General features: G+C 34.2%; 1 protein-coding gene across 1 annotated transcript in view; it reads right to left on the bottom strand.

The window, feature by feature from the left end:
- Window positions 1–1,200: 1,200 nt before the first annotated feature.
- Window positions 1,201–23,952, bottom strand: part of LOC147074508 (uncharacterized) — a 385,978-nt gene continuing 363,226 nt past the window's right edge. Inside the window, exon 6 of the mRNA XM_085943426.1 lies at window positions 1,201–3,131. Coding sequence (XP_085799552.1) covers window positions 1,842–3,131 — 1,290 coding nt within the window. The 3' untranslated portion in view covers window positions 1,201–1,841. The remainder of the gene's footprint in view (window positions 3,132–23,952) is intronic.

Here is a 23,952-nt window from a genome sequence, read left to right as displayed (position 1 = left end):
CAAGCCGGCAGTGAGTTTATCGTGGAATGAAGCGTAAAATAAGGCCCGTTTCAGACGGGACACCGGTGTCGCGTTCGATATAATATAGGAGGCCTTTGTATTCGAATAAAGGGGCCTTTGTATTATGTTTATGAACGCCCCAGAGCTAGTCCGGTTCACTTTTCCGTCGGCCGCTACATTCTCAAGCCGCTGATACACTTGTTTTTATTACCGCAGCCAGTTTTATGTTCTAATTTATATCGCGAAATTATGCGTTGACTCATTAGCTCTAGGGAGTTTATAAACATAATACAAATGCCCCTTTATTCGAATACAAAGGCCTCCTGTATTATATCGAGCGCGACACCGGTGTCCCGTCTGAAACGGGCCTAAAATGCTACATAGTCCATATTACAACCCTCTCATATTGCAATAGTGATCAACTATTAACAAGTTGTATAGAAGATTTTTACATTATGGTACCTACTATTGTAATAATAGTATGGTTTATCGAACATTTGCAGCTTGAATATGTTTACCGGATTCAAAGAAGAAAAAAATACATAATATTAATTTAACAGTCTTTCCTTTTTGAATTAATATTATATTATCAACACAATGTACAACATTATACAAAAGCAAAAGGGTCACTTTTCAAAATAAATAATACCATACAGATACAATAATAATAATATTCATAATAAAATAAATACTTGAACTGACAATAGGTTGTCGAGAATTGTCACAAAATTATTGTTAATACACATTTAATACAATATTTTAGATATGATTACATTGAAAGAAATATTTTATCATGCGTAACATAGCAAGTTACGATATTGTAGTTTATTTATTTAGGTATTCAATATTATCATTTTTTTTATAAATTAATGCTTTGAAATCTATGTCATAAATAATAAATGACATTATAAGTACAAAATACATTTCTAGTATAGGAAAATTATTTTATATTCAAATAAAAATATCTAATCTTATTGCTTGACAACGAAGAAGCTGAATATTATTTTTTTTATAAATTTATTATAAGTAAGCATAAAAATACATTTAAATTTTGTACTACATTTTTTAATACTACACGAAAATATTGTGTACCTACCTAACTAATAGGTTTTTTACACTTAAAAATATGCAACAATTAGTTTTACAACAAAGTAACAAAACAAAAATAAATAGTAGCTATTCTTTTTGTAGTTTTTTTTTCATTACAAATTTATGTTTTCAAAAATATAAATTAGAATGCATAATATGAATCACGAAAACTGGCAACACCTACTAATAAAATAATAATATTAATTAATGGGAAGACGCACACTATAAAATCATTTTTCCTGTTAATACCTATGAGAATATTTTGATTTCAATGTTATAAACACTCAATTATTGTAGATATGATAATCATGTGATAGTAGGTATATATTATTTTTTACTGTAAAAAATCTAAAATATTAATAGTTTTGAGGAACGGACATAATATGGTATACTTACCATATTATTGACAAAATCAGATTATTACTCCCATAAAACAATGTACAAGATGTGGAAGAAATCATTTTTTTTTTATGAAATGTTACTATTTTTTCCGATAATCAAGGCGGTTTATTGGCGTTCCTATTTTTATGTTAAAATATAATCATTATACCATTTTTACGACTTGATAGTAAAATCAGAAAATTTTAGCAACGCGTACAAAGCTGATTAAATTTACTCTTGGCCAAAAATAGTGGTAAGAATGTTTTAGATACAATGGATTTATTGTAAATATGAGATATTAATTAATAATTTAGAAATTGCTAACAAGCAACAAGCGTACAGATAGACATACGAATATGCTCCTTGGGCCATCAAGAGATGGCGCACTTATCAGCTTCAGCGGTGGGCCTGGCTGGCCGTTGAGGTCTCGCCCTTCTGGCTGCTGCCATGGTATCATTGGGAACATACGCTATCCTAACGCCCCCGCACGATTTCCTCGCTGGCAGTGAATAAAGATCGTCTCCACTGGAGCTACTGGAGCAGGTTGAGCAGCAATCTTCATCTCGCTGATGATGATGATACTGCCTTGAATCCGAGTGACACCCATCAAAATCGTCGCCTTCGAATCCTCGATTATCATCTCCTTGAAAACGGACACTCAGATTTGCTCGACCGCGTGGTGTTCGCGGTGTTTTAATAGGTGAACGTGATGTTTGTGGCTCTTGCATTGAAACAGAAGGTGATGGGTGCCGTGGAAGCTCCGGCATGGAGGCGGCTTGCGGTCCGGCTTCTGGATTCTCATCCCAGCCAAGAGCTACGGCTAATGATTCCAGCCGTAAAGGCTCCCTCCGTCTGTCTCTAATTGCATTATTTCCTCGATCCCCATCTATTCTCTCTATCACTCTATCAAGGCTCTTACTGTGGCCTTGTCCACAAGCGTCACTGGGCGGACTCGGTAAAACTGGTGGTGGAGAATCGGGTGGTTCACTGGGGGGCAATGATTCAATACAAGGGCTAGAACTAACTATATCTTCTTCCACGTGAATTCTTCTTTCTTCTATTACCGGTTGCATCTCTTCAAGATGAGGCCTATTGATTTGTTCAATACTAATAGGTGAAGGACATATTCCCGTCCTTTGCAATGCTCGTCGTCCCATTTTTGGTGATCGCATAGGCGTTGGACTTTTAAGCGGTCTATGAGCAGGAGAAGGAGTTAGATTAACCGGAGGAGTTTCCCCTGGAGGTGAAGGAGGAGGTCTCGTTCTCGGCGGTCGTGGAGGTCGTAATCCTGGACCAGAACTATCAGACGGTGTGGGAGGTTCGCCCTTGGAGCAAGCTATAGAGCAGTAGATCGCTCCTTTTCTTGGCAAGAAAGGTCTACCTAATAGTGAGGCTCTGCAGGTATGGCAGCAGAAGCATCGCTCAGCGGCGTGCCAGTGTTGACCCTCGTGGGACATCTGGCCTTGGTCCACCCCGATGGGGTCACCGCAGGAGTCGCAGTACTCAGCGAACATGGCGTCGAAACAGTCGAGGCAGTACGGTCGCTGGTCTCGCATGATGTAGCGCCTGCCGCCCAGCTGCCGGTCGCACTCCATACACGCGAAGTGCTTCATGTGCCACGCGCGACCTTCCGCTTCGGTGCACTCGTCTGCTAGGATTATCTGAGGACAACAGAGAAAAAATAAAATTAATTAATTGTCTTGTAAGTAAATATTATTTATGGCTCTACTGGCGGATTGCTTCTTAACTTTTAATATGCTCTGAACTCTCAGTAAGCTAATACATTAATTATCATGACCATATTGTGCTCACAAAGCGTTGAATCGTGTCATACAAGCGTAAATAATATTAACAATGCGACACTTTGAATCCTTATATTTAATAATATTTTCAATTAAATCGCTGTACATTTACGTTGTTTCAAATAAACCAATTATAAAACTATATATTTCAATACATACAATATAATTTTAAATAATACCTCTGAGTTACTTAAGGCATTAATAAATTCAACCTATAATAGTTAGGTTTTTATTATTTCGTTACGTTTACATATCGACCTAAATAGTAGATTTTTTTTCTCCTATTATCAACCCCCATATTGGCGATTTTTATTAAACTATCCCTGCTTTATTGCTGTAAGTTTCACACTAATAGTAGTTTGCACATTTAATTTAGTCCCAATAAATGCCTTGCATTCAAATATTTGATGGCAATAAATTAAAAAGCAACTTTAATCTATTGTTTTTTTTATTTTTATTATACTTTGTTTATTGCGACGCCCAAAGTCACTTGGGGCACTGAATGGTCTCCAGAGTGCGAGGCTCAATTGGGCCCAATCGGATTCTTCAAACTGCGAATGTGGTGCCGAGAAAATCGCGAAACATGTGATGGTCTGTCTGTTCGTTGCACCCAGTTGCACCATCGATGATTTAAATCAATAATTACGCGGACATCGTGGAAGGCGTGGTTGGAAAGGGATTAGGGCTTTAGGCGCATTTTTCAAACAGGCACGACAGAAGATGAAGAATACTCCATATAACGAATGAAAATCTAATAAGATATATAATAACATTAATAACAATCTATCGGAGAAAGGGGGATGCGATTTTTGAGATGAAGAGGGTCAATATTTCTAGTTACGACACTCTGACAATGTCTAAAAGTTTGTATTATGCTTCACTTATTGTAAAATAATATTATAACACTGGAAACTTAAAATGCAACTTTATAACCATAAGATAATGTTGAAACAGTGACGCAAACGAATAAATCGGCAGGAGGGTATGTTTGATAAGAAATTGAAACAACCCTTAATAACGAGTCCTGATATTAGACAATATTTCAATAAGAGATTTATAAAAAAAACTCATAGAAAACAGCCTTTGTACGAAACACATAAATCATAATAGCAGCGTATAACATAAAATAATAAAGACCGATTAAAAATTATCAAATTTTATTGCGCCGCTCAGAAGGCAATCAAGGCCGGTGGGAAATACAAGTTATTATTCTCTCTTGTCGATTGATCGCCGAAATGTCTGCCGCGATCAGGAAGCCGAGAGATGATGATTATTATGAAAGCAATTGTCGAGCGGTGAAGGCGCCCGGCTGGCAAGAGCGAGGGGTCGGGTTCAAATCCCACGACAGTCACCACTTTCACCGCGCGGCTCGGATTGCACAGTTACGCCATGTATAGGCCAATGCACCTCACCAATACCAACCACACATTATCACCATTTTGATCAATTTCACCACAGTTTTCCTGATTATGCATTACGTACAGTATTTCGCGTAGATATGTGTAGGTATAATGCAATAAATAAGTTAATAAAGACCTTTTGCTTGTACAAAGTTCAAACATAATATATTAATATATTATTATGTACGCATAAAACGCAGCATATTATACGTTCATATTATAGAGCGGCGTTCACTTAGGTGTCTTCCAGGGCTCAAAATGGACCGGAGCGCCATTCCGGTTCATGAAATCAGCAAAATTATCGCTCCGTCTCGTAGAAAAAATAATTGGACCGTCTAAGCTAGATAGAAACTAACACACGTATTTATATAATATATAAAATTAGATAACCATGTTAATATTTCGGATAATTATCGAGTGCTCCAGTACGTAGAATTTTCCATTTCGACGTCGTGACTTAATAGTGAAGATGGGTCTAATATTTATACACAATGTGACGATTAGTGTCACAAAACCAATAAAATATTTTCAATTAAATAACTTTTTGATTTATGGGGAGGGGGTTTGAAAATATGACGTGATTTTGACAGGGGGTAGAAGATTTTTTGACAATTGAGGAGGGGAGGTTGAAATTAGCCAAAATCGTATGACACGATAACCCTTGATTACGTGGACTGCCGATACGTGAAGTCTTATCCAGAGTACGGCTGCGTTTTACACCTCATATTAGGTAGAACGCATGAGTTAAACATAGAGTGGAGATTAATACCTCTCTATTTTCCATAATACCCCGTTCTTTTTCCAACGAATCTCGTGAAATCTTCGAGACGATCGTTCCGTCTCGTGGAAGAATTGAAAATAACTAAATTTACAATTGGGGGGGGGGGGATAAAAAAATCTAAAGAATTATATAATGTTTAATTGTATATTTCGTAGAAATGATATTTGTTTAACTGAGTTTAAATACCGTTATTGACCGCTCATGGAAGCTATATATATAAAAAATCTAATTAATAATCGGAAAATTGTCGAACGCTCAATTTGTAAAGTTTTCCAATTCGGCCGCTGCAACGAATACACCGTTGTGTTGGGATATACCTGATAGTGTGTGGTATAGCTTGCGTACGTCAATATTAAATCCGTATGCATTGAGTTCGGAGAAATCAAAACCATTCGAATACCGTTGAGACCTACGTCATTTACGGCATCCCTGGGGTATTTTCTGCCACCAACTAACTTGAAAAACACACCGGCATGGTTTGGAAACTCTCTACCGGGGAGCATATTGTAAGAATTATTTTGAAAAACGTAATTTTTAGTTGATACGAGTACCTACATGACGTAGTGTTGTCTGCTATTGTAATTTAATTATACAATTGTATTGCAATTGGCATTAACAGATATAGCGATCTATAAACCACCTGCATAATCTTTAAAATGTCAGATACATATTGATTACGTTGATAATCTTTTGAAATACTTAAGCACCATTGTCCTGATAGAGTAACAGAATACAAAACTTTGCAGTTAATTATCTTAGTTTGGCAAAAATGTCTCTTGCTCTCACAGAACAATTCTGAGTTCCCTGCTTGCTCTATATTATGCATCATGGCTATATTCTTACTTACTAATTCTCTCCCATGAAGGATCGCATTCCGGAATTGAATTCCTCCCGTAATAACGTTTATATTTTTATCATGGTGCAATGGCCGCGTGGTTTAAACGCCGGCCTATAGAGTCGAGGGTCCCAGGTTCGAATCCTGAGTCTGGCAAGTACACACATTGTTTTTCAATTTTGTGTATGCGTCAGAGTATGGACCTAATAGGTTGAGCAAGTGGCTGACATCCATTTCGCGTAAAAATTAAAATCTGTTAATACAAACCTTCACTCTGTGGATACCCATATGATCCTATTAGGATCAGACATGGTCGGAAAAAAAAAATGTGTAACAGTTGGGCTTGCCATCTGCTTAAAATGATATTATAATAATTTTAGTATCGTTGTTAAACGGTGTCGCAGTTTAACCACAAGTAAGGACATCATATAATATGAAGAAAAAGTATCGATGCCGAAGGTTGCCTGTTGAAGGAAGATATGCTGTGGTAGGTAACAGGAAAAAGTCCTAGAATTCAGAATAATTTCAGAATTTTACTATGTAAAACAATTTAATGAATATAAAATATTATACCTATTTTACTTTTTATAAAAGATTTTTCAATACAATAAACCCCAATATGTCCAACCGGAAATCGAGCTTCAGCTAAAAAAAAATCTACGGCTTCGTTAGTTGAGATTCTTATCCGGTAGGCTACTCTGACTTTGTCAACTGTGCGCAAAATAACATAGCCATTACACAATATGCGAAAAGTAAGGTAGGCGTCGTCGATAAAAGCATTTCTTAGCCCTTTGATATAATGAAGTAGACTAAGTAGAGAGTTCTGAGATCTCATAGACAAAATGGGATTGAAAAACTTTGGATTATACCAAGTGCTTATTTGCATGTGTCTGGAAAATCTAATATCAGTGATCACCATCCCTGTAATGAATAAAAGAATATGAAGAGAGTTTTGTATCGGTAGAGAAGTATCGAAACTTTCAAATACCGTATCAAAAGAATTTCTCCACGAGAAGGTTTTACGGACTACCGACAGGAAAGTACAATACTTTTTGGCATCCCTAAATACACCCACCAACCGTTTGATTATCTGAACACGTTTCATCACTGCAATGTGTTACCGTCTTGGTATTTTTCTCCATCAAAACAATAAAGCACCAGGAAGTAGCCCATCATGGTAAAGTACGCGCATCTCGCTAAGACACTCTCCAATTCAATGATTCAGTTGATTATTTTTTTATATGATATAGTATATTTAACCATGTAAGCTTGCTTGATATCATGCAGTATAATAATAATGATACTATTATTACAATCAATGATTATTGTATAGTAAAAAATAATATTCAATATAGTTGGTCAAAATACTTAATTCTGTAAGGTGTATTTTACCACGTTTTTCTTAGCTCGTATTCTTGTTTGTCCAGTGCTTGTTTATCCAGTACAAATCTTGCAATCGATTTAACTAACTTCCCGACTAGCAAGACATTTGAAACTTTTAGAATATATCAAGAACACGATGCCAATGCATTCTTTTAATGCTTTTAGCCATCTTTAAGTAGAATTTAATTCATTTTCAGTTAATTCTGTTTTCTATGAAAAGTTATTTCGGAAGAAATCCGTAATCCAATCCACTATTATTGGTTGCTAAGGGGGTGGTCCTAGCAACTAAATTATTAAGATATATGTGCGTTACTATGGAAATCAAAATGACATTTCAGTATTCTATATTTGTCTGTTTGTTGCAAAATAGCAAAAAAATGATTTGTTGACAATTGGCTTATTTGGCATTAATTTAATACATAGAATTGTCAAGTTTATATGATTCAACAGAAAATTTAAAAACGTGGTAAGTAAGTATATAAAAATTCTTTTTATCTTGTAATTATTTATGATAATTAATTTAGACATGTAACTTTATAATATATGATTCCATGTTGTGTGCCAAAGATAAAAACCTACTCGAAAAAGTATTTTGGCACCCAGTGGCAGTTTATTACATAATAAACCGTTACTGTCGGTGGTGGATGATGCAGCGTTGAAAGATCCATGATTGGATGGATGAACGGTATCAATATAACCGAGAGACTGGACTCGAGATGAGTAGTGCGCCGAGTGACGGACTCGGTGTGAGTAGTGCTCTGAGTGATGAGTTATGGATTGTCCTTGCTATTTATACAAATGCAGTCCGTCATTAGAAGAGACATAGTCGCAATTAAACAAATCATAACATTGTAGACGTGAAAAATATACCGAGATAATCTAGATTATTGACCCTAAGCCTGTACCAATTTGTATTTGATAGGCCTGTTGTAAGACCTCACTATATTTGAAACAATACTTGAAAGTTGGAAGAGTAGAATAGCTACATTTAGTCGTGGCGTTTGAGAGGTCGTTTCAACGGATCAGGTAATTAAATTAAACTAATTTATTTTTATCTAACTTTGAGTAATTTCTCCAGCTCACTCCTTGCTGAAACAACCTGGCAAACGCAACGACTAAAGGTAATACATACAGAGGTAATTTTATTAACCTTACATTTTATGTATGTATCCTGAGATATTTCAAAATTATGTAAGTATGTATTTATTTATTAGGTAATAAACATATATAATTTAGAGAGAGATAAACACTTTCTGAGAGAGTATATTATAACCAATAGAAAGGTAATATGATGAAAGGTAAAATGAGGTAATAATAAAAAAAAAACATTCTTAAATGTTGCGTATTCAGTAATACAAATAAATATTAAGTAGCCACTAAACTTAGTGAATTGGTACGAATATATTGTGATATATCGAATATAGGCAGTGTTGTGATTGTAGCTAATTAAATGTTTAGGAATCCACTCTGGAATAAATGATAAGTAAATATTTTCTGCTTGTGAAATTTTTTCAAATATGATGCAGACTATACTCGGCAAGAAGTCAATATTGTAGGAAGGCACTAATACTTGGCAAGTTAGCGGTGCAGTGTGGAGTAAATAATTGTTAATTGACTGCACGGGATGTCAAATGTGGAGCACGCGCCGTTGGCTTCGTAAGTCCTCGCATTAGTCATTAAGCCCTTTCTACTTGTTACTTAACTCTTCCGATCGATCAGCTTTTGCACCATTCACAAATAATTCATTCCAAATTGGATTACCTTGTCTTATGCTAAGTGATTTACATCGGATTATTATTATAGGGGGAATATATTAAATAAGTTCATTGTGAGAAAGTTGTCTTTTTTATTATAAATGCCTTTATGGATATAAATCCCGCGTTTACTATCGAGTTTTTTTAAAGGAATTTGGCACGAAAACTGAATACTAATTGAAGATCTTGGCATAAAAACAGCAAATGTCACAAAACACTTTTTTTTCAGGAGAGGGTAAAAACATAATATCTTGGTTGTCAAGAAAAATTTTATTAATTGAACAATGAGGAATTATAGAGAAACCTTATATGCACTATATGAATGTAAAAAATATATTAAATTTATTTTGGTTAAATAGATATTTAAAAAAGAATGAGTGTGACATTTGCTGTTTTTACACAATTTATGGACATTTGTTGTTTTTATTGCAAAATTGAAAAGATCGAAATGTAAATAGTATGACTAAAACTATAATTTTATTAAATAAAATAAAGAATATATATTTCTGTTATTTTTTAATCATAATACAACTTTTAATAAGGTTTGAACATATTATTTACCTATTAACAAACGATTTCAATGTATGTAAAAACTCAAGAATTAAATATTTAAAAAAATGTTTTAATTATGTGCGGGTTAATAATGATTAGCTTCATATTATTATTATTGATTTAATTTAATAAAATACTTTTTTTATTATCTACTTATTCCACTTTAAATAAATAAATGTGGACCGGTTTCGTCCGCCTCTGTTTTTCTGCCAACTGTTTTCAACAGTTGAAAATGTCCCTCTAAGGCGGACGAAACCTATCCAGATTTATTTATTAAAAGTGGAATAAGTACTAAAAAAATGTGTTTTATTAAATTAAATCATTAACACAATGGATTTCCACCATGAATTGATAGTTAACACGATAAAAGAAAACCGATTAGCTTCGTCTGACACCTTCACTATCAGCAAATTAAACGATGCATTTATTGGGTTTTGTAAATATTTAGCTCATAATACTAATAATATATTTTTTTTAGCTCCTTTCAATGGAATTAATCCACCATTGTGTTGTTTTAAATGCAATCGTGACTTGCATTTGATTTTTCTTCACTACATTAAATCTATCCCACAGCCCAGAGAGAAACTGAAATGTTCGCAAAGCACTTCTCCCTTACTATCCTGGTCTATTCTGTACATTATAACTAGCCTACAAATTTTTACCGAAAAATGCCAAAGTTTGAACCTATATTTGATATTAAAAAAATCTCTTTTCCGGTATTTTTAGATTTTATAATGAAGGGCCTAGAATTTTCCTTATTGCATCCAATACCACCCTATTCAACTGATCTGAACTATCAACTAAACAATAATGAAAGTCACCGTTTTGGCAAAAACGTTGCTTGGTGTTGTTAATTTTTCTCTTTCGAGACGTTTCAGATGTCTATGCTAGTAATATCCATGATAAAATATTAAAAAAAATCATAAGAAAACGTTTTTAAAAGCAATAATTAAAAGAATCAAGGATAATTTGACAGCTCAGACACTAAATTGTATGGAATGTATACTAACATTATTAACGCCGCCTGGTGATAAAAGTGTAGAACTACTGGACCTTTACTGTTTTTACACAAAAATGCCTAGACTATTGCTGTTTTTAGAAAAGTGGCATATTTTGGAGAGCAGATTTGAGGGACTTAGGATTTTTTTTAAAAATATATCTTTGCACAGTTGTGTGTAATCATACACAGGGAATATAGAAATGCAATAAAATGAAAATGGAAAAAAGTGGACATTTGATGTTTTTATGCCAAGATCTTCAATTCAAAAGGAAAAAATGCAACGGTTGAGATAACTGCCTTATTGAAAATCATTCGCTTTGTTGATTTAAATGTGGCCATATCCTATAAGACAGTCTTGCAAAACCCGTGTAAAATTCTTTGTAGCGCAAGGCGGTGGTATTTCTGATGAGTGATGAATGTTTTGTCGTATTCATTAGGAAATGAGAACTATTTGGCTTATGGCGATTAATAATTTTATCTTGGTTATCTATCTATGATACATAGTCAATTAACATTTGTCTGGAAATGTGCATGTTGGGCATAACGCGTAAAGGAAAAAAATGATAAGATTTAAGAATGTTAGGATGAGTATTTAGAGATAGATGGAGAGCTGGAAAAATATAGTGAATTATTGGTATTGAAGAAGTCGAAAATGTCTGAAAGGTCGGCGTAGAGACCACTGGATCGAAGAGATTAAGGAGTTAATTTATTCGCAAATACGTGGCAGCACATTGCACAAGATCTATAGGATAGTATTAGATTGGAGATGCCTTCATCGGTTTCATACCCTCGCGGCATACGTCCACAGTAATGCATCATCTAAAAGAGTCACATAGTTATCGTGCAGTCTGTCAAAGTGTATTCATAATTTTGACAATTTTGTTTGACTATACGATATCTACACACAATTTACACAATGAAGGAACTGAGAAGTCTAAATAAATACAAATGGTAGCTGGTGCATGTAACATAAGAGAAGGTGGAGGTCCACCATCCAACTGTAGTTATCAATTGTCGATAATGATGACAATAAGTAATTATCATTAATTGAAATGGCGCCAAAAATGTGTAGTTCTATATTTAATAGGGATATCCTTATTGCTCTTAAAACCGCACTTAGTGGAAAATTTCTTAAAACAATCTGCGATAACGTTCATAGAAATAAATTCATAATTCTTGAAATATTGGTAATGCGCGTGGTCACAATGTAACATGCATTGCGGCTTTAAGCTCATTTATACCATTAATTAAACCTAATCACATCACGTGCTGGGTAAGTTATTGATCTACATATATTCAACTAAACAAAAGAAATTTAAACTGATTAAGAAATTATAAAATACCTCGGATTTTTGTGAATTTATTACGTGCATACCTAATTCCCAATATTTGATAGTTTCTTTTTAAAATGGAATTATTTTATAAATAAGACGAAATACTGCCGTTTGCCCCAGTGTTGCCAACCGAATTATGTTAGTATTGTATTATAATAATTTTGATGGTTTTTAAAACAAAATTTATTGCTAATTTTACGAAGCGCTTGAAATGATTTTTTTACGAACCGGAGCACTCGATAATTTCCAGAAAATATCTATAAATATATAGTACTAAGTGTGTTCGATTTTTTTGTTATACTTACATATATCTACCTTGCTCAGGTGGTCGAATGAAATAACAGTCTTTATACTTGTGGGCCTTGTGGCATGTACTAACATTATGATTGTACCATGATTCCAACAAGTTCCATTTTAAACTTATTTAGGTACTTAGGTATAAGGATATAGATAAAGAGTAAATGAATTTATTTATGAATTGACAATATTCATTTTTTCCACGTGCACAATAAACGTGGGGATTTCATGAACCGGGCTGCGTTCTGGTGCGGTTCGGTCCATTTATTTAAGTTGAAAGCTGTTTATGTTTAGAAGATCGATCCATTTTCAGAATCGTGTCCGGAAACTTGTACGTATGCAGATCGTTGTATCACACTTCACCGTGAAATGCTGTATTGGAAATATATGGCAAATATAAAATTCGGCGGAAATATAAAATTGATGTCTAAATAAAACACGGTTCGTGTCGGTTCACACTTTACAGGAAGCCAGCACCAAACAAATTTTGAAAATAGCCGATATACTGGATTATTTGTTAGGTTAGGTTAGGTTTTCATTCTTGAATTCATGAATATTGCAAAAATCAGCTATGAAAATTGAATTAATGTTCATAGTGAATCTAATACAATTGGAGACCGTATAGAAATATTATGGTCATCTCTTTCCGATAAGAAAGCTCACGGCGAACTGTGCCACGGTGTACACAATTTACATATTGTAACCCTTCAGAATGAACATACGATAAAAGTGAACGTTTGTATCTTCCAAATCATGTCAACTATACTACCAAAATGTGCACAAAAATACTATCTTGATGGATTCAATACTAAAAATAACTGTGAACTATAGTGTTTTTTCAAAAATACTAGATAAAGTGCTAGATTTTTACCGAGACGGATGAAGTTACACTCAATAGAAAAAAAGTTTTCATCTTCGCCTGAATCTCATAACTGAAGATCGTTAACCGGATGGTTTCGCCATTGAACAAGAGCCTTCTCGACGACCTGATTCCACCCCTCTCGGCATTCAGACTGATGCAGAGCCCGTCAGTGGAAAATCCGTGGCACCCTTGATTTGGTCTCCCCATCTGAACGCAGTTTACCTTCGTCCTCTCCGACTTTCGATCTAACCAAATGCAATGAGTTTTGCAGGATGTTATCTTTATTTAGAGGTATGTGGCCAAAAACCTAGAGTAGTGACGTCCCTAGGCAAATTACCGCCATTAAGTACACTTAGTAAGCGCGTTCGGCGGAGCGTTGAGCGGCGCGCGCAACTCAAACGTATCACCGTGTGTGAAAATGTTCGTAGGTAAAGTCTTTTTTTGGATATACGTTTATATGTTTCAGTTGCGCGCGCCGCTCAACGCTTCGCCGACTTCGCCCACGTAAGACACCCAGTTAGAATACCGTCCCATTTAAGTCTCAAATCGTATGGAAATTCGTTAGACACCTACCAATTTTATTATTTATTTTCGGCTGTCTTCAACAGACAAATGCAACAAAAATCTTGAAAAAATGACATACACAACATCAGCTACTGACGATTAGGTTAGTCGATTAGATCATTTCCAAGAAACATACTCTAAAACGGAGGTGGTTTTAGGTACGTCGAGGTCGTATGCTTCATGGAAAACCACCACTGCTTTCAAAAGTTGCAATAATTGTATTCGTTCCTTTTCAGCTGCTTTTAATTAACTGCCCCCCCTAAGCAACACATGGCCTGCCTATACCCACTGGACGTCACTGGCCCGGAGATTCAGAGAGTTAAGAATGGCATCGTTCTTCAGTTTCATTTATTTATTATTGTACCCATTGAGATATCTAATAATATGGAAATGATTCTAGCATAGGTATTAGTTGTAGATTTATAACACAATCTACATACAAGTATTTCCCCGTCTAACTCTAATACAACGGGCTTAGCGCATACCAGATTAGTTGTAGGTTTTAGAATAATTAATCGTGTTTAATTAACTGTTCTTTTCAATTATTTAACAATACATAGTTAAACAGTAATAATATGGCATTTGTACCGGCTAAAGTCAACGATATCGTGTTTGGTTAGTCTTTATCAGCGCTTATCAACCGGCGGCGCCCGAGTTTACATTTCCACCTGATAACTGATTATTTAAATAAGAATATAGAAAAAAAAACATGTGTAAATAGAGATAAAATGACAATTAATATTAGTATGAATCGATTATAGTTCGGTGATGTATTACGCCAGTGGTATTAAAAGTGTGCACCGTGATGCAGGAGCAGATTACCTATACTATAATAACCTACCTACCTGCCTAAATTGGCAAATGATACAACTTACTGATTCCTTAAATATAAATTTGTTAAAAAATGGGTAGGTACTATTGGATATTATAATAATTATTTTGTATATATTATTTTATATATTTTGTATTTTAATGTTTTAAAATATAAGAAGTTAAAAATAAATTTACTACAGAAATGTTACATTATTTATAATTCAATATTATTTTATCTACGGGAAAATATATAAATTTCTGGGACAATAAGGCTAGTATTTTTGCTACTTCGAATTGTGTAAGTTTTTTTTATATGATCTAGATTCTAGAGAAAATATAAAGTATTTACTAGTTGATTATGCTTTTTTTTTTTTTTTGTACTTTAGAGTTAGTACGAGACCAAATTCGTGTGCATTCGTGCAGTTAAATCTTCTCATGTCGTGGCGCCCTGAAACATCGCAGGCTGTATGAAACAAATCTAAACAATCTTACTTTAATGCGATGATTTACAATAATAGAATCTTATGCCGTGATTGTCTGTCAAAACTTAAACTGCTCTTTCCAAATCGCATATATTATGAATGGACTCTAATATCTTGTTGCTAAAGAACAAAAACTCAAAAAAATCCGCAGGCGATGAGTGTCACCGTGGGCACGGTAAAAGCGCCTTGCAGTTGTAGTGGTGCTGCTTGTGAGCAGTGGGTCTATTCTATGCTTATCGACCGCTAAAGTGATAAAGTGATAAATATTATCAAACTTAGGGTAGGTTTGTATCAAAATATTAGCACTTATTGTAACAATTACACGAAGTTGGTTTTTATTGTTGCAATAAGTGCTATATTTTAACAGCACCTATCTTGCTGCTGTTAAAATATCGCACGTATTGCAACAATAAAAACCAGCTTCGTGTAATTGTTACAATAAGTGCTAATATTTTGATACAAACCTACCCTAAGTTTGATACTATTTATCAATTTAGTGTTTGATAAGTATAGAATAGACCCACTGAAACAGGAATTGCAGCACTATAATATACTGGTTTACTAATTATTGCGGAATAACTATTTTGGGGATCATGTAACGAAAAAGTTTGAAAACTAGTGGATTACGCAATGCGAAATAGATAAAGTGTATTCATTATCAATAGGTTATAGTCTAATCTGAATATAATATTTAAAAATGCTAGACTGACGCCAAGCCTTTGGTTACATTTAAACCCATATTGCAAAATGAATGATTGATAATTATTAATATTGACTACATATTAATATACTCAAGTATTTGAGAAATTATCGGAATCAATCTGTTAAAAAGGAGTATGGTTGCACTGGTTCACTATGGAACTGTTACTGTATACCGTATACTATACAGTATACAGTGAATAGTATATATGGTTAACTGTATATTATCTGCCCTGTCTTCTGTGCAGTTCCAATTTCAAAAACATTTATTTTGAAGTCAAATGATGACATGACAGGTGAACGAAACAAATGAAAAAAAGCGTCGCTGTCATTCGCATTACGCATTGAAAAAATAGTTATTACATAAATAATTTTACGTTGTATTATATTGTGGCCGTTACTTAAAATAATTGTGAACATTTTACAATGCATGAAAAAAATATTGGAAGGTTTTAAAAGAAATTTATTTTATTTGTGAAAATAATACTTTTATTACAATATGTATTAGGTCAATTTTTCTTGGGTTATATACCAATTTTATTGAAGGCATTATTTCTATGTTATTTTACATGTGGCTTGTTCCTAAATCATTATAAATGCCACGATGCTCGCAAAACTTTCTGATACTAATAATTATTAATTAGAATTTTGGTAGTAATACTAATGGTAAAGAAACTCCAATGAAAATTAAGCTAATTATTTTGGGATGATATGGTACTTGCTGTCAATCACTGCATACTAAAATAGAATATTATTATTTGATGTGCATAATTTAGCCATGTTCTTTTTACAGCTATACCTTTCACGGAGAGTTCAGATTCAATTGAAACTAATCGTGTTTTTCACGCCACCAGAGTCTTGCAATAATAACAGGTACGAAAATTAACGATGTCATCACCTCAGAGCATTTCCATCGACCCTCGAAGACACGGTTCAGTAAAATTCGTCCATTTACTTTTGATAGTAGCTACATAGACTTACCTACGTACTTATTGCTAACCCAAATAAAGTTTACCTCACTTAGCAGTCAAAATCACACACACAGTCCAAAAAGGAACATATTATTGTGTTAATTTGATTGCTATTTTAAAATATATATACACCTACACAAGATTTAAAAATGAACTCAAAATAATTCAGAAATTATTTTTATTTTATTAAGGAAAACGAAGTTACATTGATTATAGATAGGTATTTATATATTTTTTTCTATGTGCTTTTATGGATATCTCGCATTAACCTACTATCGACGCTTCGTTAAGGACTTTGGCACACAAACTACTCTACTTGATGCTGAGTCAAAGAAAATTTGTGCCAACTGAGAAATATGCCTTGTTGAAAACAAATTCATCTACCCGTATCGGGTATTAGTAATTTGGATTTGCCCAGAGACTACGAAACCACCTTGCAAAAACCCTGGAAAATTAAAGAAAAGAAATTGCAACTAGCAAAGTTCCCATATATAAATTATATTATATTAGTGGTGAAGGTGGAGTGGTGCAGTGGAGCAAGGGCGACCCGGGATCCTTCTATATCCTTCTATTCTGGCCATACTGTGCTCCGGGACTTCTTAAAACAGTTATCATAAATATTAATATCAAATCACGTGAATATAGTTGTTATTTTTAACTTAAGAACCAAAGAAAAATAAAGAAGAATAAAGAATATCCAGGAAACTGGGAGTGAAATACGAGGGAAGGGATATTAGTTGGTCCAATTCCGAAATGTTTATGAGATAATGCTTTGCCTCTTTTTATTTTTAGCGGTTACATTCGAAATTTTCGGTAGCCAAAAATCTGAAGACTGTGCTTTTGGAAAAGTGGGTTGTTTGATTAGGATTAAAAAAAACCCCAGCGACCCGGAATTGTTTTATTTCGCACTACACTGCTGGATAGCAATATTGTGTGATATCTGCATGGTTGGTATATCGGTGGATACTTAATTAAATACGTCGGCTGAATCCACTAGAAAGCTGTCAAATAATTATGTTTCCAAACAGCACCCACGATGGCCTGATTGGTAGAGCAGCCGTCTCTGAAGGCGTGAATCGCGGCTAGGATATTGTTCAATTTGTGTTAGATCCAGCCAAACGATCCAATGAGTTGGGCAGTGGTTAAGAAACATTCTCTTAAACATGGTGGAAAGGTGGAGGTCAACATGAACGAACATGTTAATATCTCTGCGGTTATTACAAGTTATGTACATTTGTGTGTGGCTCTTTACAAATTACTCACAAACCGACTGTGATTTCTATGTTATATTATTTCTAAATTATAATTCACCTCTACTCTGTTCGCCATCCTTATAATTTTTGGCCATTAGTTTCCTCGTGAATAGATTGCCAAAACCCGACAATATCGTGGTGGAAACTAACTGCACTTATCGTATTATGGTAATGAATAAAAATATGTACGTATTTGTTTATAACGAGCTATATAGCTGCCATTACCGTGGGTGTGCGCATTGGGCATTGAGTTCATACTATAAATGAAGGACCATATAGTCGGAATAAAATATGGTAAACTATCGAAAAAACTGGAAACAGGAAGCTAATTCGATTCAGTGACGGTTCAACTCTTATATACGTGTCCTATTCAACATTCATTATTCATTAGAATCACGTAAAAAATATTATCGCTACCTACTGGACTATTGGTGTCATTGTGCATAGAAATTGAATGCAGTAACCAATTATTTAATGAAACATTGAAATTAAGCATACCCAGTATAAGGGTCTGCGATCCTGATATCTCCGTATTCCAGATTCCGCCGTTTTCAATCACGGGATAAGATTTTACATGATTTTTATTCAAAATTATTTTTAATATTTTTCTAACCTTCCTATTTGTCGCTACTTTCTTGATAGGACAACTTTACTGTTATTTGTAATGATGTATTTTTCAGTGGAAGTATATAGTTATTAGCAGAGCGTTGGAGCCGAGCTTGGAGCATGAGCACGGAGCAGTGGAGCAGTGGGGTTTTGCCTGTACCTGGAGCACCGAAATTTTGTAGTGCTCTACTGCTCCGGATACTCTTTTTATTGTTTAAATTACATTCTAAAATCTTATGAAAATATTATATTTTGACACTTTGCAACACAAGAATAATTGGAAATACTGCCTAGTGGTAAATAACCTCACTTTTTTGGCAGAAGAGGCAGATAATGAAAAACGATTTGCTGTCGGAATTTAATATGATTAATAATGAAAATGACGAATAATAAACCATATTTAAAAACTGTATTATATACTAAAACGTATATATTAAAACTTTTTACCCGGAACGGAGCAGACCTTGGAGCGCAGCTGGAGCAAGTATTATGTCCCGGAGCAATTCAAAAAAAGGTCTGCTCCACGCTCTGGTTAGTAGGTAGGTACTTAGTGTTTTTACTGATTACTGACTGTGGAGCTTCGTCTCATTCTCTGAGTTTTATACTTAAGATAAGTCGTTTATTTTTAATAAACCATTTTTTATTCATAATTCAGAAGATTGGGAATGTAATATTCTATATATTGAACATATTTTGAAAACACATCAGATATATACCTACTACAAAATATAGTTGATATTTACATAACGAAAGAAGATATTGGTTAACGGAGAGTCTTCTATTTCTTTATATAGATTATAATACTTAACGCCACATGTTAAACACAAGAATCTTCCAATAATATGCAACACGTTACCTTTAGTTATCTTTAGCTTGTGAATTAAGTTACGATAAAAATGTGCTGTAACTTAAAGCGTGTATGATCTATAGACATTCTCAGAAGAAAACTAACAGAGAGGTTTAGTTTTTTTCTATTTTTTAGTAAAAGTAAAAGTGAAACGATTGCTGAAAAGAATGCTCCAGTTTTGACTGCGTAATTTGAATTCAATGTTTAAAGAGAATACATAGTTGAAGAAACTATGCAGCCATGCGGTTGCATAACACTATCTGCATTGCATTGCTGAAAATAGAAACTTTTCAGGCATAGTGAAGTGGCGTGCATGCATTTTAAATTTGAATGCAGAGTCGTTTTTTTTGTTGTTTCATAGTGAAGTGGTGCATTTATTGTTGCAAAGCGTGACCTTCATCGATTAAGCTACTAGGATGGGAGGTACAATATCGCTAGGGTGACCTTAAAGTGTTGACTCTTAATATAAATATTAGAAGTGGAACAACGGTTAATTTAATTAATTGGCAACCTTTTCAACATGAAGAGTGCAATACAAAATTGCCAATGGAAACACACACATATATTTAAATATGTTTACCGATTAAAAGCTTTAAAACTACAGAATATGTAGTATTATACCAGTAATTTAAAAATATAAATGACACTACAAAAACTTGCGCCATTTTACTACAACTGCATGGAATGACTTTATAAGTGAAGTATAAGAAACTCTTTCATAAGAAATAGCTTCTCTTCTAGACGAGAGTTAGAAACACTGGTGAGGGAGGGCGCATCAAATATCCTCCAAGAACGCAATGGTACTGACACAGTAAGTAGTGGATATAAACAAGAGTTTATATCCGCTTTTTAAGTGACATGTTTTGACCTTTTAACTTAACTTTGTATACCTGGAAGAAGCTTTTCCTTACCCTCAACTCAAGACTCGACCCAACATTGAGAGTTTTTTCCAGGTTGTTATCTAACATATTCTGTGGGGGCTATATGATCAAAAAATTAAGAGTCCGGCGAAGATAAACCGATGAGAGTCTCTCGAATCTGGAGTTTGTTGATTATGGCGTCGTTGATACGTTTGGCTTGTCTCGATTTTATCAGTAATCGCCTCCAACACCACATTTCAAAAACGTCTAGCCTCTGTCTTTCTTTTGTGCTTACTATTCTGTCTCAGAAGAGTTCTTACTAGATGCCTTTTAATCGTTTTGGTAATATTTATATTCTTCCAAATTGGTAGCAGTTTCGACATTGCATTTTTTGCCGTTACCAATTTTTTCAGATACTCGTACACTCGACATGAGACAAACATATTCGCTGATCTTTCAGCAGCAGGCTGCACTGTTACATCGCTCAAATTATTATCTCTGTATTAGGTATATATAGTCAATGTATGGTCACCCTATTAGGTTTATGCAATACCGCTTTATCTATAGACGAGATTCATGCTATTATTTTGTGGGAATTACAAATTGAATAACTCAAAGCAAAATATTTCTAATAAGAAGACAACAAAAGCATCTTTAAACACGACTCGCTAATTAGAGGCGAGTACCGAGTACAGACTTTATAACAATATCAACGTTGGTTAACTAAAGACCTTAGGTAGATAATACCACGATAGAATTAACATAATATTATTATCTTATTAATTATAATATGACGTGAAATATGTGTAATATTGTCGGGCATCTCGTAATATGTATGGTAGAGCATTGGACTAGAAATCTGACATAATAACTAAAAAGTCATGGGCTTAAACTTTGAATCCTACAATGGTTAAAATTTTAAATATAAATTTACACAGTTTGTAACAATATTATCTTCTCAGTTTGTTCAAGATTTGGAACATTTCGAAAAAGGTTGTCGTTAAATTAACAATTAAAATGACTTATGAATCTTATGATAATGATCGTATTGTGAGTAGAGTTGGGTATTTCCCGAGAAAATCTCTATCTTGAAATTCGGGATTTCTAGAAAAGAATTCTCGAGAATTCTCGAGATATCGGAAAATTTAAAAAACCTGTAAAAATCCTAAAATCATTGTAAAAACAGACAAATTCTAAAATAATATGTTTTTTTTTATTTATGTAAGAAGACAGACAAAAGAAGTAAGAAAACAAAAATAATTCAAAACATTACTTATTAAAATGGAATTTCAAAAAACACAGACTGTCAATCGCTGTGTCTGACAATCCCGTACGCTTTTGAGACACAAAATTCCCCGATGTTGCAAAAGTTGCGCTCATTTTGAGTCAACGTTGGCTTAGTTGTGTTAAATGCCCCGATCAGTCTTTGAACCTTTTTCGTTTTCTGTCCACTTTTTTCATATAGAAAATCGTTTTTTCAATTAATATTTGAATATAAAGATATCCCGAAACCCGAGAAAAGATTCTCGAGATCCGGGATTTCCCAAAATGTTAAAAATTTCAATTCTCGAGATTCGGGATGGAAAATCTCGAAAATCTCTCGAGAATTCCCGAAACCCAACTCTAATTGTGAGTATTTCACATTGATTAATTGTAAGCAATGTGATACAGAGGGGGTGATAAAATGATAGAAGAAACACACGTCATGCCTATTTTTATTCTTCTCTAGCAATACATGGTGGACCTTGGCTGCCTCAAGTAGACTCAACCACAATGTCCAGTGCTTCGTTTTTCTTCTCTAGTCGATTAATCCTAGCGCTCATTATGAACGTGCATACAGGTGCACAATTAATATTTTACATAACTGAACGCGACAGGATATACCTACGTAGGTACAAAGTGAGAGAGGTTTTTAGTCTCGCGGTCAAGAATTTTTGGATATTGAGACATTTCCGGGGACAATCTGAAAAACGCCTAAAGCAATGTCTACATTCGTGCATTTTTCGTTTGCTAGATGAACACCTAGCAGTCTATGCGTAGCATACTAATTGAACGTGCCCTTCGAAAAAGGGTCTATCTATATGCAAAAACTAACTTTTACAGGAGAAAGGAAAACAATATAAACAACAAGAATTTCAGTGATTTATAGTACCTACCTTTGATTTTTAGGGTAATGAATGTCAATGATTAAAAATACAACCCATACATCACTGAAATTCTTGTTATTTATTTAAGTGTGTTTTCTCTCTCCTATAAAATTTTGGTTATTTCATATAGACCCTTTACGAGGGCAGCCTCAAGTGCACACGACAAGTGATGTTCGTGATGAAGACGCTAGCGCATGTAGCTACGCCAGCGATGGATTTATGTTCAACATATATCAGTGTTGCCAACCGAATAATTGCGCGAAAATGTATAATAGTAAATTATACTATAATTTTGTATGATTCAAAACGAAAAATGTTCTGTAGTTTTTTTCAAAATACAATAAATTTTAAATTTCTATATTAAAATCTGGATTATAAAAGGATGACAACACTGCTTCCCGTGTAAATCTGAAAACTATTTGACGTACCTACCTACAAGTCTAGTCAGTTGACGCAATACATTCAAAACATTCAACCAAAAGTAGCGGTGTCCAAATTGGGGGCGCGAAAAGTTTAACGTTTAATCTTTTATTGTTTCGTGTAAAAAATACATTGCTCTACTTGAAATAGGCAGGCGCCAAGATTTTTTTAAATTGGGGCGTAGTAACATAAAATTTAGAAACCACTGACCTAAAGCTTGCACAAAACTACTCGGTGTTGAAACCAGAATTTAAAAGTTGAAGTGAAATGGAAGATGAAGTGATCAAATGTAGACATAGCTGAAAGAAGAGCGGAAGGTGGGTATATTGATAGTTAACACAATCCCATTGATTTGTCGTTAGAATAAATACTGCTTGAATATTGGGAAATGTACTAACTACTAACTATCATTGCTAATATAGATGAATATATTTTTTATATAGCCAGCTGTGTAGGCTTGTAGTGATTTAAAAAAAATATTTTGTTTCTCGAATGAAAAAAATCAGGCGATTGATAAGATACCTTGAGAAGTATTGTAAAACTAGTAATTTAAAAAAAGAACAAAAATGTTGAATTCACGTGATCAGTAAATAATTATTGTCTATGGACAAAATCAGGCTTGTTAGTCGACCTTTAAAAGAGTCATGGTGATTATGTCATCTCTCCTCCGCCTACAGCAGGCTTAGCTAACGAACTCCTAACGAATAATAATTTGCCTCGCCATTTTGCCATGGACATAACGATGCATATTATTATAAAAACGCACGGCTAGAATTTCATTAGGTAAGTACATAGAGACGATCTCGGAATGCAAACAGTT

Source organism: Rhyacophila brunnea, unplaced genomic scaffold (assembly GCF_057557595.1).
Source record: "Rhyacophila brunnea isolate RB1 unplaced genomic scaffold, BYU_Rbru_1.0 scaffold_16, whole genome shotgun sequence".
Classification (NCBI taxonomy): domain Eukaryota; kingdom Metazoa; phylum Arthropoda; class Insecta; order Trichoptera; family Rhyacophilidae; genus Rhyacophila; species Rhyacophila brunnea.
The sequence above is the reverse complement of the archived record's forward strand: the minus strand, read 5'-3'. Positions and strand labels throughout refer to the sequence as shown.